The sequence below is a fragment of the Cetorhinus maximus genome, chromosome 6 (genome assembly GCF_964194155.1).
Source record: "Cetorhinus maximus chromosome 6, sCetMax3.hap1.1, whole genome shotgun sequence".
NCBI lineage: Eukaryota > Metazoa > Chordata > Chondrichthyes > Lamniformes > Cetorhinidae > Cetorhinus > Cetorhinus maximus.
Genome location: NC_135884.1, coordinates 4,087,291 through 4,101,997, shown reverse-complemented (window position 1 = coordinate 4,101,997; position 14,707 = coordinate 4,087,291). Strand labels below are relative to the sequence as shown.

At 42.0% G+C, this 14,707-nt stretch overlaps 1 protein-coding gene across 1 annotated transcript in view; it reads left to right on the top strand.

The window, feature by feature from the left end:
* LOC144681463 (host cell factor 1-like) overlaps nucleotides 1-14,707 on the top strand; it is a 105,011-nt gene that overhangs the window by 64,342 nt on the left and 25,962 nt on the right. The window contains exons 19-22 of the mRNA XM_078543055.1: nucleotides 2,721-3,123; nucleotides 6,874-7,176; nucleotides 9,170-9,288; nucleotides 11,768-11,911. Of these exons, the coding sequence (XP_078399181.1) occupies nucleotides 2,721-3,123; nucleotides 6,874-7,176; nucleotides 9,170-9,288; nucleotides 11,768-11,911 (969 nt within the window). The remainder of the gene's footprint in view (nucleotides 1-2,720; nucleotides 3,124-6,873; nucleotides 7,177-9,169; nucleotides 9,289-11,767; nucleotides 11,912-14,707) is intronic.

The window sequence follows — 14,707 nt, the reverse complement described above, 5'->3', positions numbered from 1 at the left end:
TTGAGTAGTTCTTCAATGCTATGCGTTTTGGCTGTCTAGCAGATCTTTCTAGAACACTTCCATGGGAGTGGATGCGGTCACCAACTCAATAATTCTGTCTGCAAGTTCTGCGTTTGAAAAATCACAGCACGTACCCCTCTGCATCTGCTGATGAAGTGGTCTATGAATTCTGTAGGCTGTTGTCGAAATGACATGAATTCTAGATGAATATGGAAGTTTAACCTGATTCTGAACCAGCCTTCCAATGTAGTCCATATCTTTTGGGAATCCTTTAGCTCTTCTGCAATTAATCTTGACATGTTCAGCCTGTGTAGACCTTCGTTCCCAGTTGCTAGTTTGTTTTTTTTTTTGTTTGACCCTTTCTCGCTCACTATTGATCCGGCCCACACCCTGGTCACTCACCTTTTCTAACTGAGCTAAGCTGTTGCTGGTCCTCTCAAAGTGCTGGCCCTCTCAACATGCTGTCCCAACACTGAACTGACAGGTTATGCGCTGCAATCTCACTGCGAGATATCTGTCTGCTTACAAGCTTTTTATTTGAGCACCGTATCTTCAAAGCTTTGCTGTGCAGTCACCACGCTGTGTTTTCAACGCTTTCTGATGCTGTGACTCTGTTACGGTCTGACCAAAGCATCGAGGGTCATCTCATGCCATGTAACATGATCTAAGACTTCACCATGTTGTACCTGTACTTAATATTGCTGCCAGGCTGAGCACCATGTTGTTTAGAAGGAACCACTGCTGCACACCATGTCGTGTGTGTTATAATAATATAAAGGCACCAATCACTCATAAGGCATTGTGTAAACATGTTGTGGGTTCATTTATTTAAACTAGGTACATGAGGACAAATATACATGGATAGAAAGCTTGAAGACAGCAGCGGAGCTGTGCGTGCCTTTTCTGCTCACAGACCAAAGTGAAACTGAGCCTGGGTCACATGACACACTTCCCTTCTAGTGATGACATGTTACCATCTCCAAGGCATATTACAACAGGCATCTATTCACATCAGCCTGGAATGTTCTTTTTATTCCCGCTTGAGACAGGAGAGTGGTTTTATTCCACAAAAGTCAGGTGACCTTGGGTGGTCATCTTTTCCAGCATTTTTGTGTTCTGGTTTAAAATATAAAATTCATTTGAATTTCAGAATGTGACATGCTGGTTCTAGGCTGGAGATTGCAAATGCATGGATTTTATCAGCAGATGGACTGATGCAAGGGCTGAGATGGAAGTGCGCAGTCTTTTTGATGGCAAGGATATGTGATCAGGAGCTCAGCTCGGGGTCAAAACAAACACTCAGGTTGCAATCAGTGTGATTGAAATTAGTGATGAGGTTATAAAGTTTGCAGTGGAGACCAAATCCGATGGTTTGTTAAATTTAAGGATGAAATGTGAAGCACTTGGAAATTTTAAGAAATGTGATAAGGTGCTATATCGATGGAAGACTTAATTTGGGCCAAACAATTCAGATTAAAAGAAGAGAAAAACTTGCCTGGTGCAATATTATATCTTTGCATGCGTGGCTCAACTGACTGAGGTATTGATTGGAAGATAACATGTTTTAATCCTGGAGATCCTGCAGAACACCAACTTCAGCCTGGACATAGACCTTTGTGATCTTGATGAAAAAGGGCGACGGACACTTTGGTGTTTTCGTATCCAGAGGCAGGTTAATCTTGTGACATATAGAACTAATTTCTAATAAATAGATGTTGAGGAAGCTTGAGAGACTTGAAACAAGAACTGCTGATAAATGTTACCTTGAGTTGAGGTATGAGAACCCGTTCACCCATCCAGCGATTGGTGTTTGACTGATTTAAGTTGCAGAAAGGCAAGCAGTTGCCAAATTTCCAAGCTTCCAACTGGGGAAGCTTCAGTGTTGGGGGTAAGACCTTTGTGCTTCGGGAGAATAATAGCAATATATCTGCCATTGTTATGGTGAGTTGTGCTGCTCATGAGCAGCTGCTAATACCTGCTATCCGCATCGTACTTTTCAAATCCACATTCATCAATTGTCTAGTAACCATTGTCTTTGAGTGGCTTCAAATTAACAATCCTGATATGCAGTTGATGAAAAGCTTGTTAATGAGTCTTGGAGATATAGACCTTTCTTAGAAGTCTAGAATCCTTCCCACTCAGTCCAAATAACGTAGCAGTTATATAATCTTAGTGTTCCTGGTTAGAGCAGCAGTGAAAAGGTGAGTGTTGCTGTATTTGGTAGGCTGCCTAGTTGTAAATAGTTAAACTGCAGCAGTACCCCTGTCCTCACTTGTGGATCCCTGAACCTTTTTTTATTTTGCTGCATCTATATTTGGTAAATGAGTTGTCATCTTACATGGAGTTTCTGCACTCCATGTCAAACAAAAGCTGACCATCACTTGGTTTAGAGACTCGAGATGGGGTGGTGAGGGACTTTGTGTTTGCACAATAAAGTTGATTTAATCCAAATTGCTATCCTCCATGTTGAGAATGCCTATGAGGTGTGTAAACCCTTGCTTGAATTTCTGACTAATATTACTCGAGAACAAGAGGAGACGCTTGAAACTTTAGATTAATTCCTCTGAAGATTCAGATCAATAATTGTTCTGTGCAGCTATTAGGACTACCACAAGCTGACATCTGACTTAATTACTACGATGAAGTCCACATCATTTGTATCCCACACAGCGATTAAGGACAAATCATTGAGCTGCCAAATTATTTTTCTCTCCCTGTAGGCAGCTCCATCAACTGAAGCGCAGTCTAATAACACTGAGCAAAGTTCCGTGTCTACAGCGAGGCAGACTGTTGGACATGTTTTGCCTGCCAGCTCTTCAGGTGTTGGTGCCACATTAACAGTTCGGGTCTCTGGCACCACGAACCAAGGAACAACAGCGGCTACCTTGGCGCAGGTGCTGCAACCTCAAACCAGTGTCAGCCTTCATCAAGACCAACTCCTCCCTCCTCGAGAGCTCCTGGCTGACAGCCGGCCTGAGACCCTCGCCGAGCTGGGTCTGTCTCCCGAAGAGCTGGCTGTAGCAGCTGCCGCTGAGGAGGCAGCCCGATTGGCGGCACTAGAAGAAGCTAGGACGGTGACGACGACACAGGTGTCTCTGGTGTCTAAAGGGACTGCAACTGCAGGTAGGTGTGTGTGCAGGTTTGGGCTCTGAACTGCAAGGGTAGTAAGTAGGATGTATGGTTAAAAATGACTGCAAGCTAACTAAAGGCATGATCGTCCTAACAAAAATATTACACGAATGTTGTGGGTGTTAAGTGTCATTGGACAAATTCACAGGATCGGGCATGATTATAATCATCTTGGCAGTCAGTAGCCAATAAACATAGAAATAGGAGGCCATTCAGCTCCTCGGTCCTCCTGCACCATTCAATTAGATCATGACTGATCTGCATATTATCTCCCATTTACCCACCTCTTCCCCTTGATTCCCTTACCCAACAAGCATTTGTTAAATAAAAGCAAAATATTGCAGATGCTGGAAATCTGAAATAAAAACACAAAGTGCTGGGAAATCTCAGCAGGGTTGGCAGCATCCGTGAAGAGAGATGTCCATTGACCAAATCAGGCAGCAGAAGACATTCTGTGAATCACAACTGTTTTATTGTTAAACTATAGTTCAATACAAATACCTGTTTCCGCTCTTCCCTTCTGGACCCTTGCCCTCTCCAGAAGCAAATGCCTCCCCCCTCCTCTACTGAGGGAAAACCTAGCTCTTAAGTACAGGCTTCAATGAGCATCACCTCTCAATTCACTCTGAAACTCATAAAGGAACCTGCATTTCTAACATTGTCAAGAGAAATAGAGTTAACATTTGGGGTCTAATATATTGATAGATACTTCTCTGGAAGTACCTATCGATCTCAGTGTTGAAAACTTGACCCACGATGTTCACAGCTTTTTGGGTTGGGTTGGGGGAAGCTCCAGATTTCCGCAACTCTTGTGAACATGCTACCTGATATCGCTCTTTAAAAAGCCTAGCTCTTAAGAATATGTTTGCCCACCAGAGGTAATAGTTTCTCTGTAACTACTTTAGTTAATCTTTTTAACATTTTCAACTCCACAGTCAAATCATCTGTCAGTCTTCTATACTCAAAATACAAACCTAGTCAATGCAAACGGTCTTCATAATTTAGCCCTTTTAATCTGGCATAATTTTGGAGTATCTGCACAGCACCCTCAGTACAGCCAATATATCTTTGTGGCGTGGTGCTCAAAACTCCAGTTGGGGTTTGAGCCAAATTTTGTTATTTTGGACTATGTGAAGGTTACAGAAAGCACATGCTGCCATGGAACTGTGCTCCAGCAAGGCAAAGATGATAGGGAAATTGGCAAACAGCAAGAGAAGGTGATTGTTGGTTCTTAAGCAGGTTTCGGACAGACTCTAGAGATGATGCAAGCTGCTGTGGTTCAGCAAGCACAAATCGCACTCATTCTCTGAGACCTATCACTGCTTCAGGTATTCAGAATGAGGTTAATGGTGGTGAGCTACAGTAGTGCACGTTTCACCGCCTGAATATTGAGAAATTGTGTGAAAGCACACTGTTGTCTCTGGCACAAGTAAAGTATAATTTGTTCACTCAGCTCCACATTTGTGCTGTACTTTCACAGGTGACACCAGCTGTAGAGAAACGAGTAGAGGAGCCTTTGTCACGAAAGTATAATAATTCTCATAGTATTATTGTGATCTATTGTAAAAGTAGGTTTTGGATAGTTCGTGCGCGTGTGCGCAATTTAATTGAATTGGAGACAGCTGGTCTGGAGGCTAGGTTTGAAATGCTAAATACATAAACATGGCTGAAGTTTTAGAATGTGAGGTGAGGAGAATTAGCATTTTTAGATAAAACAGGGTAGTTAGAGTTTCAAAGAGATGGTAGGATGTTACACCTAGCCAGAGCAGCTAGGCTGAGCAGTGTGTTTATTTTTCCCAAAGGTTATTGACAATATTAGCATCATGAAAAGATTTATGTTATGAGAAAAGTGAAGTTTTGCATTAAATTGAATTTGCATTAAAAGGGAGAAACATGTATAAAGGAGAAGAAACTATGTGTCAGAGAGAAAGGCATTGTAAGATCTACCAGAAGTGTGAAAGGCCTCCAGTATTTGTGCATTAAGCTGCTGTTTACAGAAACCGAAGGTGGGAAAAGCCACTTTGAATTCTACTGTCCAGGGTATTGTGTTGACTTGCCTGGATCTGTTTAAATCTTTTTTTACCGTTGCCTTAACAGGAGTGTAACTGGAAGCCAGATTAGTCAGGGGTTTTAGGACTTATTGTAGACCTAGGTATGTGCTTGAAATCTTTTGCTGATAAATGTTTAATTTAGTTTTCTAAAAAGAAAATCTGTACAGTCTTGGTGGACTTGTTACTACTGAATTCAGGGCAGGCATCTCAGAATAACTACAAATTGCAAAGTCGTTGTGACCACGTGATCAAATTTCTCTTGTGGATTTGATCCGCCTGGCACACATCATCTAACGTGTCATAGCAGCCCTGCAGATGGGCATTGCAGCTACCCTCTATCCTTCAAGTCTGTAATTCTGTCCTGCAGAATAGGGAAATGTGGATGTTGACACCCTTGTCAGTTTTCTTGTGAAGGGTGTCCAGCTGAAACATTACCTTGTCTGCTGTTTTCAGATTTTGACAAACCCAGTGTGTTCCCTGTTCCTTTTCCCTTTAACATGTTCACAGACTTTCCGGCATCTGTAGGTTTAATTTTAGTATTTTATTCATTCATGGGATGTAGGCAAGACCAGCATTTATTGCCTGTCCCTAATTCACCTCGAATACAACTGAGTGGCTTGTGAGGCCATTTCAGAGGTTAAGAGTCAGCTGCATTAATGTGGGTTTGGAGTCACATACAGGCCAAACTAGGTAAGGACAGCGGGGGCCATAACTTCCGAGCTCCGGGGCAGTGTATCTGGGGGATACTCTAAGATGCCCTGGGAAACCCAACCCCCTGCCCCACCACCACCACTGGAAGCTCGCAGTTAAGGATTTCACAGCAGTTGCCCGGGAAGTTTAAATTTCCTTTGGGCAATTGCCCTGCACTGGCAACCATCCAGTGATGCGATTTAAATCGCAAACTTCAGGTGGTTCTAACTGTCATACAGCAATAGGTACCCAGAAAGAGTTAGAAGAATTAAAACCACTTCTAGCTTCTGGGTAACTATTATACAGACCTCCCAACCACTCCGTACGGCACCCTCCCCAGCTGACCTGACCCGAGTCAGCCAGGACCATTAAAAAGGGGGCGTGTTCTCCTTCCCTCCAGCGCTGCAGCCCTGGACAGAAGACCATGGGAACATGCTGTGCTACACAGATCACACCCAGCCTGAATCGAAGGTCGGGTGAGATAAAAGCAGTTGGATTTCCAGGAAAGTAACTACAAGCGGAGTGGCAATCCCACTCAGTTGCCACTCCACCAGAAGTTACGGGCCATTTCAGAGGGCAGTTAGAGTCAGCTACGTTGATGCGGGTTTGGAGTCACACATGGGCCAGACTAGGTAAGGATAGCAGATTTCCTTCCCGAAAGGGCATTAATGAACCTGATGGATTTTTAGTTTCATTGTCACTATTATTGATACTAGCTTTTTATTTCGGATTGAATTAGGAAGTGAATTTAAATTCCCTGTTGTTGTGGTGGGATTTGAAATCATATGTCTGGATCAGTAGATTAGTGTAGTGATTATGTACTATATTAGTAATGTACTGAGCCACTATACTAATGTGCCACCTGTACAGTTTAAAATAAAGCTGATGTTTGTCGTTCTGTTAAAAAATTAACCAGTCTTTGTGCTCTTCAACCTACTGATAACTAACTGTTAACAACACTGCAGTAGTTTTGAACAGTCTTTCCCCCCTCTTTAAAATGCAGCAAGGGAAGAGGCCATGGATACCTCATCGGCAGATTTAGCAACAATGCAGCCAGCACAGCTGTCGCACCAGGCACTGCAGACACTGGTGTCCCTGCAATCCATCGTACCATTAGCTGAACTTGCACAGCAAGACATAGAAAGAGCACGGCAGCAGCAAGCTGCGGAGAGCAACCAGCCCTCCCGGCCAGCAGAGGCTCTAGCGCCAGCAGATAGTCTCAATGATTCTACCTCGGAGACCAATGGGCCACAAGAACTGCCTAGTACAGTCTCAAGTGTTCAGATGCCTATTCAGAAGACCACAGGCAAGTATGGCAAAATAGCTTTAGTTTTTCTTCTTTTGCTTCTCACCCAAAGCTCTGCTGCCCATATTCTAACTCATCACTTGTCACTCCCATGTTCGCTGTTCTCATTGACTCCAGTCCAATTTTAAAATTCTCATTCATCTTTTCAAATCCCTGCATGGCCTTGTGCCCTCATCTATCTTTGTAGTCTCCTCCAGCCCTGCAACCCTCTGATCTCTGCAAACCTCCAATTCTTGCCATTTAGGGATCCCAGTTTTTCCATTGCTCTGCCATTGACGGCCATGCCTTGAGTCCTTTAGGGCCTAAGTGCTGAAATTTGCTCCCTTAATAACTCCAATTCCCTCTCCTCCTTTAATATACTCCTTAACAGCTACTTCTTTGACCAAGCTTTTAGTCATCTGTCCTAATACCTCCTCCTGTGGCTTGGTGTCAAATTTTGTGTGATTTACACTCCTGTGTAATGCGATGGGATATTTTACTATGTTAAAGGTGCAATATAAATGCAAGCTGTTTACAGGATGTGAGCGATAATGGTACAACCACATGAGAAAGGCAAGGTGACATTTTGTAACTGTTGTTTCACCAAATAGCTTGCTAGAGTTTTGAGCTGGCAATGTAATGGGGATCAGGAGTCCAGTGTCAGCCAGACTAGGCAGAGATAGCAGCTTCCCAAAATCACATCATGAACTAGTTGGTTATGATAATCTAGTAGCTTCCATGGTCACTTCTTTTTTCCAGGTGTCAGCTGGCAATGCAGTTTCACAAGATATCATGGTGCAATGTAACCTCATGACTTTTAGGTTGTTAGTCCAGTATCTGATACTGCAATATCAACAGCAATGGATAGGAAAACCCCATTGATTGGATAACCAAGCATTCCAAAGTAGTGTATTAACTCACAGATAAGTGCCATGTTTTTTTAATGCGAGAAACAGGAGGTGGGACATTTGCTGCATGCACATTACTGGCTACTTTAACCTGTAGTACAGTCTAAATGCAAGAGTGACTCAGTACAATAAATAAATAAAGACCTGTATGCTGCACCAGAGTTGCATTATTTCCAAGCTACACTGAATAAAATTCTTACATTTTTCTAACACGATCGTTGAAACACCTCAAAAGTACTTCATGGTGTTTGGAGTGCAGTGCGAGAGCCTTTCTGTACCAATAATACCCCACAGACAGCAAAGCAGATTATACATGTTATACATGGAGAGATGCATCAAGTCTTGTGTCCTGTTCCCATCAGAGCATCCAGCTGGGTTTTGACTGTCCCTGTTACTTTTTTTTTAAAGGTGTATATTAATAAAAGTATTTATTTTGTTCCAAAGACCATTTTTAAAAATTCATTTATGAGATGTGGGCATCGCTGGCTAGGCCAGCATTTATTGCCCATCCATAGCTTACATAACAGTATATTTTCAGTATATGTAAATTTAATGAAACAGGATTCCAATGGACTCACCATCACCTCAAGGGCAATTAGGGATGGACAATAAATGCTGGCCTAGCCAACAACGCCACATACCATGAAAGAATAAGTAAAAGAGAAAATGTTGAGAACCTTGGTGTTTTTGTGTCTCCTATCCTTCCTTCCTGACTAATTAGTCCAAACACTTGCTTCATGCTATCCAACCCTCCTTGGGTGTTTCAATAACCTTTTTCCTGCAGCTAACTTATTTATTCCCTGCCCTCTTCTCCAGCTTATTGCTCAACTACTTAGGCATCGCCTAATTACTGATGCTTGACTGACTCCTCATCTCTTGTCTTCAACTTACTCAGCTTGGCACAGATGTCAACTAGTAAGCATAATGGATGTAGACTCAATGTGAGACAAATGTTTCCTTGAAATAGGGACTGAATTTCTATTTGATTACAGGATGAGAATATTAAAAGTACATGGCATGACATCTTAATGCAGCGGCTTGGAATTACAAACTGTAAGTGAGGGAAATATTATGGTAAAACTGACCATTGCTTTCCTTTATAACAGGTTTGGCGCCATACACTTCCCTCTTGACGTCATCAACCAACCAAATCTCTAGTCCAATGAAACTACAGGCAGCCACTGCTTTAACCCAAGTGGCCAATGGAATTGGCCTTCCTGTGTCGGTAAGTGCTCCTGTAAGGGCAGGCAATTTGATACTCTTGCCTCCCTTGTAAATTATTGGTTGACTTGTACAACAATCTTGAACATTTCAAAATAAGTGAAATGAAAGTTAGCAGAATTATTTAAAGAAACTTGTGTTTATGTACTGGATTGTTACAATGTGAAAACATCTCAGAATTTCACACACTTAATGATAGGAATTCTGAACAAGGGACTGGCTTTTTGTCTCTGGGACATGGATTCAGATCCAGAACAGATTGATGGCATTTCTGCTGATTCGAAGAATCCTTCAGTCTCCATCCAGTATCTATAGGGTCTACAACAGGAAGCTAACTGTTGCACTGAAATCCTATTAGTCTGTGACCTGTTGGTGTTGCATGGGATGCAATGTAGCTGAAGTATATAGATGAACTGGAGCAGAGGAACTTTCCTCCATGTTTAACTGTGATGGTCCTTACTCAGGATGACTTAATACACTGGGTCTCCATAATAAGAAGGTGTTACATTTCCCCAATATCCCTCTTTCCTTAAGGGTAAGCATAGGCAGAAAAACTGCCATGTCATGGAAATGTCCAATGTCTACCTAAAACTAGTATTGTACAAAAAAGAAAAATGAAAAAAAATAAAAAGTTAAAAAAGATTTCCTTGAAGTTGAGTACAAATTTAAGGTTTGGCTGTTTGCATCAATGTGATTTAATTAAGAGTAGCTGTTAAGCAGCAGCCTATCACATTCCTTTCCCCTCATTCTCTCCCCCACTCTTCACCTGCCCCCCAAACAATAAATGAGAAACCCTGAACGTGCTTTAAAATACTTTGAAGTACAGTGAGTAATTTAAAGGCAGATCTGGAAGCCCTTTTGTGCATAGCAAGATCCCATGATCCCCTAGGGTTGATTGACCAGTGATGTTGATTCATGGAGGAATATTAAACAGGATACAACCTGAAGTGGTTCACACTAAAGATTGCTATTGAATTGCAGTCGTCAATGTGTACGGAAAGATGGCAGCATCACTGCTTTGGGCAGGCAGCTTTTTTTTAACCTGCCCTCCGGTTAAACTGGGATCCTGTCTTCTACCTGCTCCAGGGGATCAAGTCCTATGACTCTACTCAAAGAATAGTTCTGCTGACTGATATACAACTCTGCCCCTCAACCATGCCATGACATACTGAGCTGGCTTTTTATCTTTATGTCGTGGTATTGAAGTAAGTGTTGGCATATTTTCCTAAATAAATAGACACATAATTTCACTTGATAAAGATTCTGTGTGGCTAGCACTAAATGGGTGATTTTTGACAATAGATAGTTTACTTCACCACTAGAGTAGATTCACAGTATTGAGAGGTTCAAAATTTGTCCCGACTTTTATGTTACAGAACAGAATTTGGAGAACTGAGGGCAGACTGTGTAACGCTGAAAGTCATGATCACAATCGTAAAATTCTGCCCTAGATTTGATCTCTCTGTGCCGGAGGCTATCTAGCACAGGATAGATAGAATAGTATCCCAAGGCAGCCACTACCAAGTTATGAGAATCGAGGAAATTTCTTTGGATTGTTATTACCTGGAAAGTTGACAGTAATAGATCAATAGAACAAGGAACATGACTAGGTGATGTGATGGAGTGGGCAGGTAATACCCAGGCTGGTATAATTGTAATGTAGAGAGCCCAGAAAGAATGGTATGCATTGTTCAGCAAACCCCAGAGAAGATATGTAGGACCTTAAGGATATTTTACTAATTAAAAGTGCTAAATAAATTCAAGTTGTTGTCATAGAAGGAGAGAAACCTTGCAACTTTTGCTTGCGTACCTTGTACCATTTTAAAACAGAAATAGGTGGGAATGGGCAGCAGATCTACCAGCATCCTTAAAACTGCAGGTACATTGTCCAAAGTCCGGGCTGAGACCGTGCCAGATTTCTGATTTTCCTGGATTTTGAATTACCAACCAACTCCTTCACACAGGCTTCATGGGAACAGAGAGAAACAACTGATTTCTAATCCCCCCCCTGAAAGCAGCTAGGGATGTTGCAATCGGAAATGTGGAGAGAACCCCCGACTCTCTCCCATTGGTGGTACAGACAACTTTGTGTCCAGGGAATAGCGAGGGCTGGGAAGAGACAAATCTTAAAACGCTGCAATGACTCGTCCTGTGTGTGCACAGCTGTCACTGATTCCATTCTCTGGGATTAGCTCGATAACGGGCTCTTCATTCCTCCGCTTACCGTGTTCCGGGAGCGGTGCCCAGATTTCCCAAGAGAAAAATGTCCGGTTTTCAGACAATTCTGGCTTCGGACAGCCAGATTTTGAGTATTGTACCTGTAAAAGGTCAACATTTCAGATATACCTCCCTCATCAGAATTCATCTGCTGTATTTTCTTTCTGATCACTGCTGGTTGACCCCATTTTATTCTCTAACTCTTCCATGGAAATCTAAAGCCAAGTACTTTCCAGGTGACCAATGTTTTTAATACGATTCCGCAGAAACATGATGCATCTACTCTTACCCAGCCAAAGCCAACAGCCAGGAAGGAACCCAATCAGTGGTATGACGTTGGTGTATTTAAAACTACAAGCACGGTGGTGGTTTCCTATTTCCTGCCTGCAGAGGGCTCTCAAGGAGAAGAGGTAAGATGTGTGTGCAAATGCTATTGTTGAAGTGACCACACCCTTTTATTGATGCCTGAAATACAGTCAGTGCTCTGTAGCATACTGTTAAACTGTAAAATCTTCCTGTACATTTTATCCCCCTTGCCCGTCTCCCAAAGATGCTGACTGTTGCAAGGGTATGGTTCAATGGGCACCAGTTTCCCTCCATTACCTTCTGCTCCCCAGCACCGAGTCACTGTTTTTCATTTGTGAGCTCAAACATTGTGCATGGGCAGACTGATTTATTGTGGGTGGGACGAGAAACAGTGGGTTCAAGGCTCTAGGCTTCTCAGTGTCCCAATTTACTGAGACCCATGAGAAATGAAATTTGCAGCCCTCCTGTTCTCTCCATTTCAGTACAGCACAACACCACATGGTGCATATCAGCTATCTGGGGCAAGGGGGGGATGAACCTGTTATATATTTTACTGAAATAAATTATTTCATTGATTTTTTTTTTTTGAAAATGATACCCAATTGCTTTAGTTTATTTAATTTGACCCACCTTTTTAGAAAAATTGCAGTTCTCCCATAACCTTATCAGTGCCATTGTTTAGCTTCCTGTTTTTGGAATCAGTTATTTTATAACAAAAAAAACCTCAGTTTAAGCAATGTAGCTGCTCAGAATTATGTAGAATTTTACAACGCAGAAACCTGCCACTTGGCCAAACTTATCTTTGTCAGTATTTATATTCCACACGAGCCACTTCCACCCAATTCCATTCAAGTCGAGAGAGAAAAAAGGAACATAGTGGTGGTAGTAGAGGCACAGTATAGTTAGGGGGATTGACACTGTTCTCTGTAGCAAAGAGTGAGAGTCCAGATGGCTGTGTTGCCCGCCCAGTGCCAGGGTTCGGGACATCTGCTCAGAGCTGGAGAGGAACTTGCAGTGGGAGGGGGAGGATCCAGATGTCGTGGTCCATGTAGGTACCAATGATATAGGTAGAACTAAGAAAGCGTTTCTGCAGAGAGAGTATGAGGAGCTAGGCACTAAATTGACAAGCAGAACCTCAAACATTATAATCTCTGGATTATTACCTGAATCGTGTGCAAATTGGCATAGGGTACATCAAATTAGAGAGATCAATACGTGGCTCAAAGACTGATGTGGGAGAAGTGGGTTGCAGTTTGTGGAGCACTGACACTGGGAAAAGTGGGGGCTGTACCGTTGGGACGGTCTACACCTGAACTGGGCTAGGACCAGTGTTCTTGCGAACCACATAACTAGAGAAGTGGAGGGGGTTTTAAACTAAATAGTAGGGGCAAGGGATCAAATGTAGAAAGATGTGGTACATCAAAGTGTAGACAAGGTAAGAGGGTTGGAGAATGGCAGGAAGGGACAGAGAGAAAAAAACCTAAGAATACACAAAGAATCAAGATTAGATGTCAAAGATAACAAAAAGACAAAACTTAAAGGCTCTGTATTTGAGTGCACATAGCATTCATAACAAAGTAAACAAATTGATGGTGCACATTGAAGTAAATAAATATGACCTGATAGCCATCACAGAGGCCTGGCTGCAAGATGACAGGAATTGGGTCCCAACTATTGAGGGGTATAAGACCTTCAAGAAGAATAGGAAGCTAGGTAAAGGTGGAGGGGTAGCATTGTTAAATCAAGGGTGGCATTTGTACAATAGTTAGAGATTACCTTGGTTCAGGAGATCAGGATGTAGAATTGGTTTGGGTGGAGATGAGGAATAGTAGGGGAAATAAGTCACTAGTGGGAGTGGGCTACAGGCCCCCTAACAGTAACCATAATGTAGGGCAAAATATACAAGAATAAATATTGGGTGCTTGTGTCAGGAAGATGTAATAATGTTATTGGAATTTATTGTTAAGTAGAGTAATAGTGGGGTCTGGGTCTGTGTATGTGTGTGAATTGATGTGTGCGTGTGTTAATTGAATTAAAGGCAGCTGGTAGGTAGACGTAGGTGTGAAGGGAACATTTGCATTTTCAAATAAACCAGACTAGATGTCACCTAGCCAGGTGAAGTTCAGAAACAGTGTGTTTATTTTTCCCAAAGATTACTGGTAACATTAGTACTATGAGAGATTTTCATCATCAGAGAGGCCCAAAGACATAGTGAAACAAAGGGGAAAATATGTATAAAGGAACAAAGGTTGTGCATGAGGGGAGGCATTTTAAGATCTAACAAGTGTGAAAAGCCTTCATCTATGCCTCAAGCTGCTGTCTACAAAGGATTGAAATTAAGGAAACTCACTTTGAGTTCAACTGATTCAAGGTATTGTGTGTCACCTTCCCTGTGTTTTTTAAAATCCTGTCTTACTGTTGCCTTAACGAAAGTGTAACTGGGAGTTAGATTAATTAGGGGATTTAGAAGTCATAGTAGTAATGTGTAGATTTAACTTGTACTTAAAATCATTTCTTCTATTAATAAAGGTTTGATTTAGTTTTGTAAGAAAGCTATAAGATTTGGTGGTCTTATTACTGCTGAATTCAAGGCACGCATCTCCAAATTTATACAAATTGCAAAGAAAAGGTTGTGGCAGTTGTTCCAAGTTTCCCTCTGGGATTTGAGCAGCTCAGCATTTACCATCGGCTGTACCATAACATTTGTAATAAACGGATGGCAATAACCATGGGTGACTAATCTACATATAAACTGGAAAAATCAGATTGGCAGCAGTAGCCTAGATGAGGAGTTCATAGAATGCTTTTGAGATAGTATCTTAGAGCAGCACATTCTCGAACCAACCAAAGAGCAGGTTATGTTAGACTTGGTATTGTGTAATGTGACCAGATTAATTAAT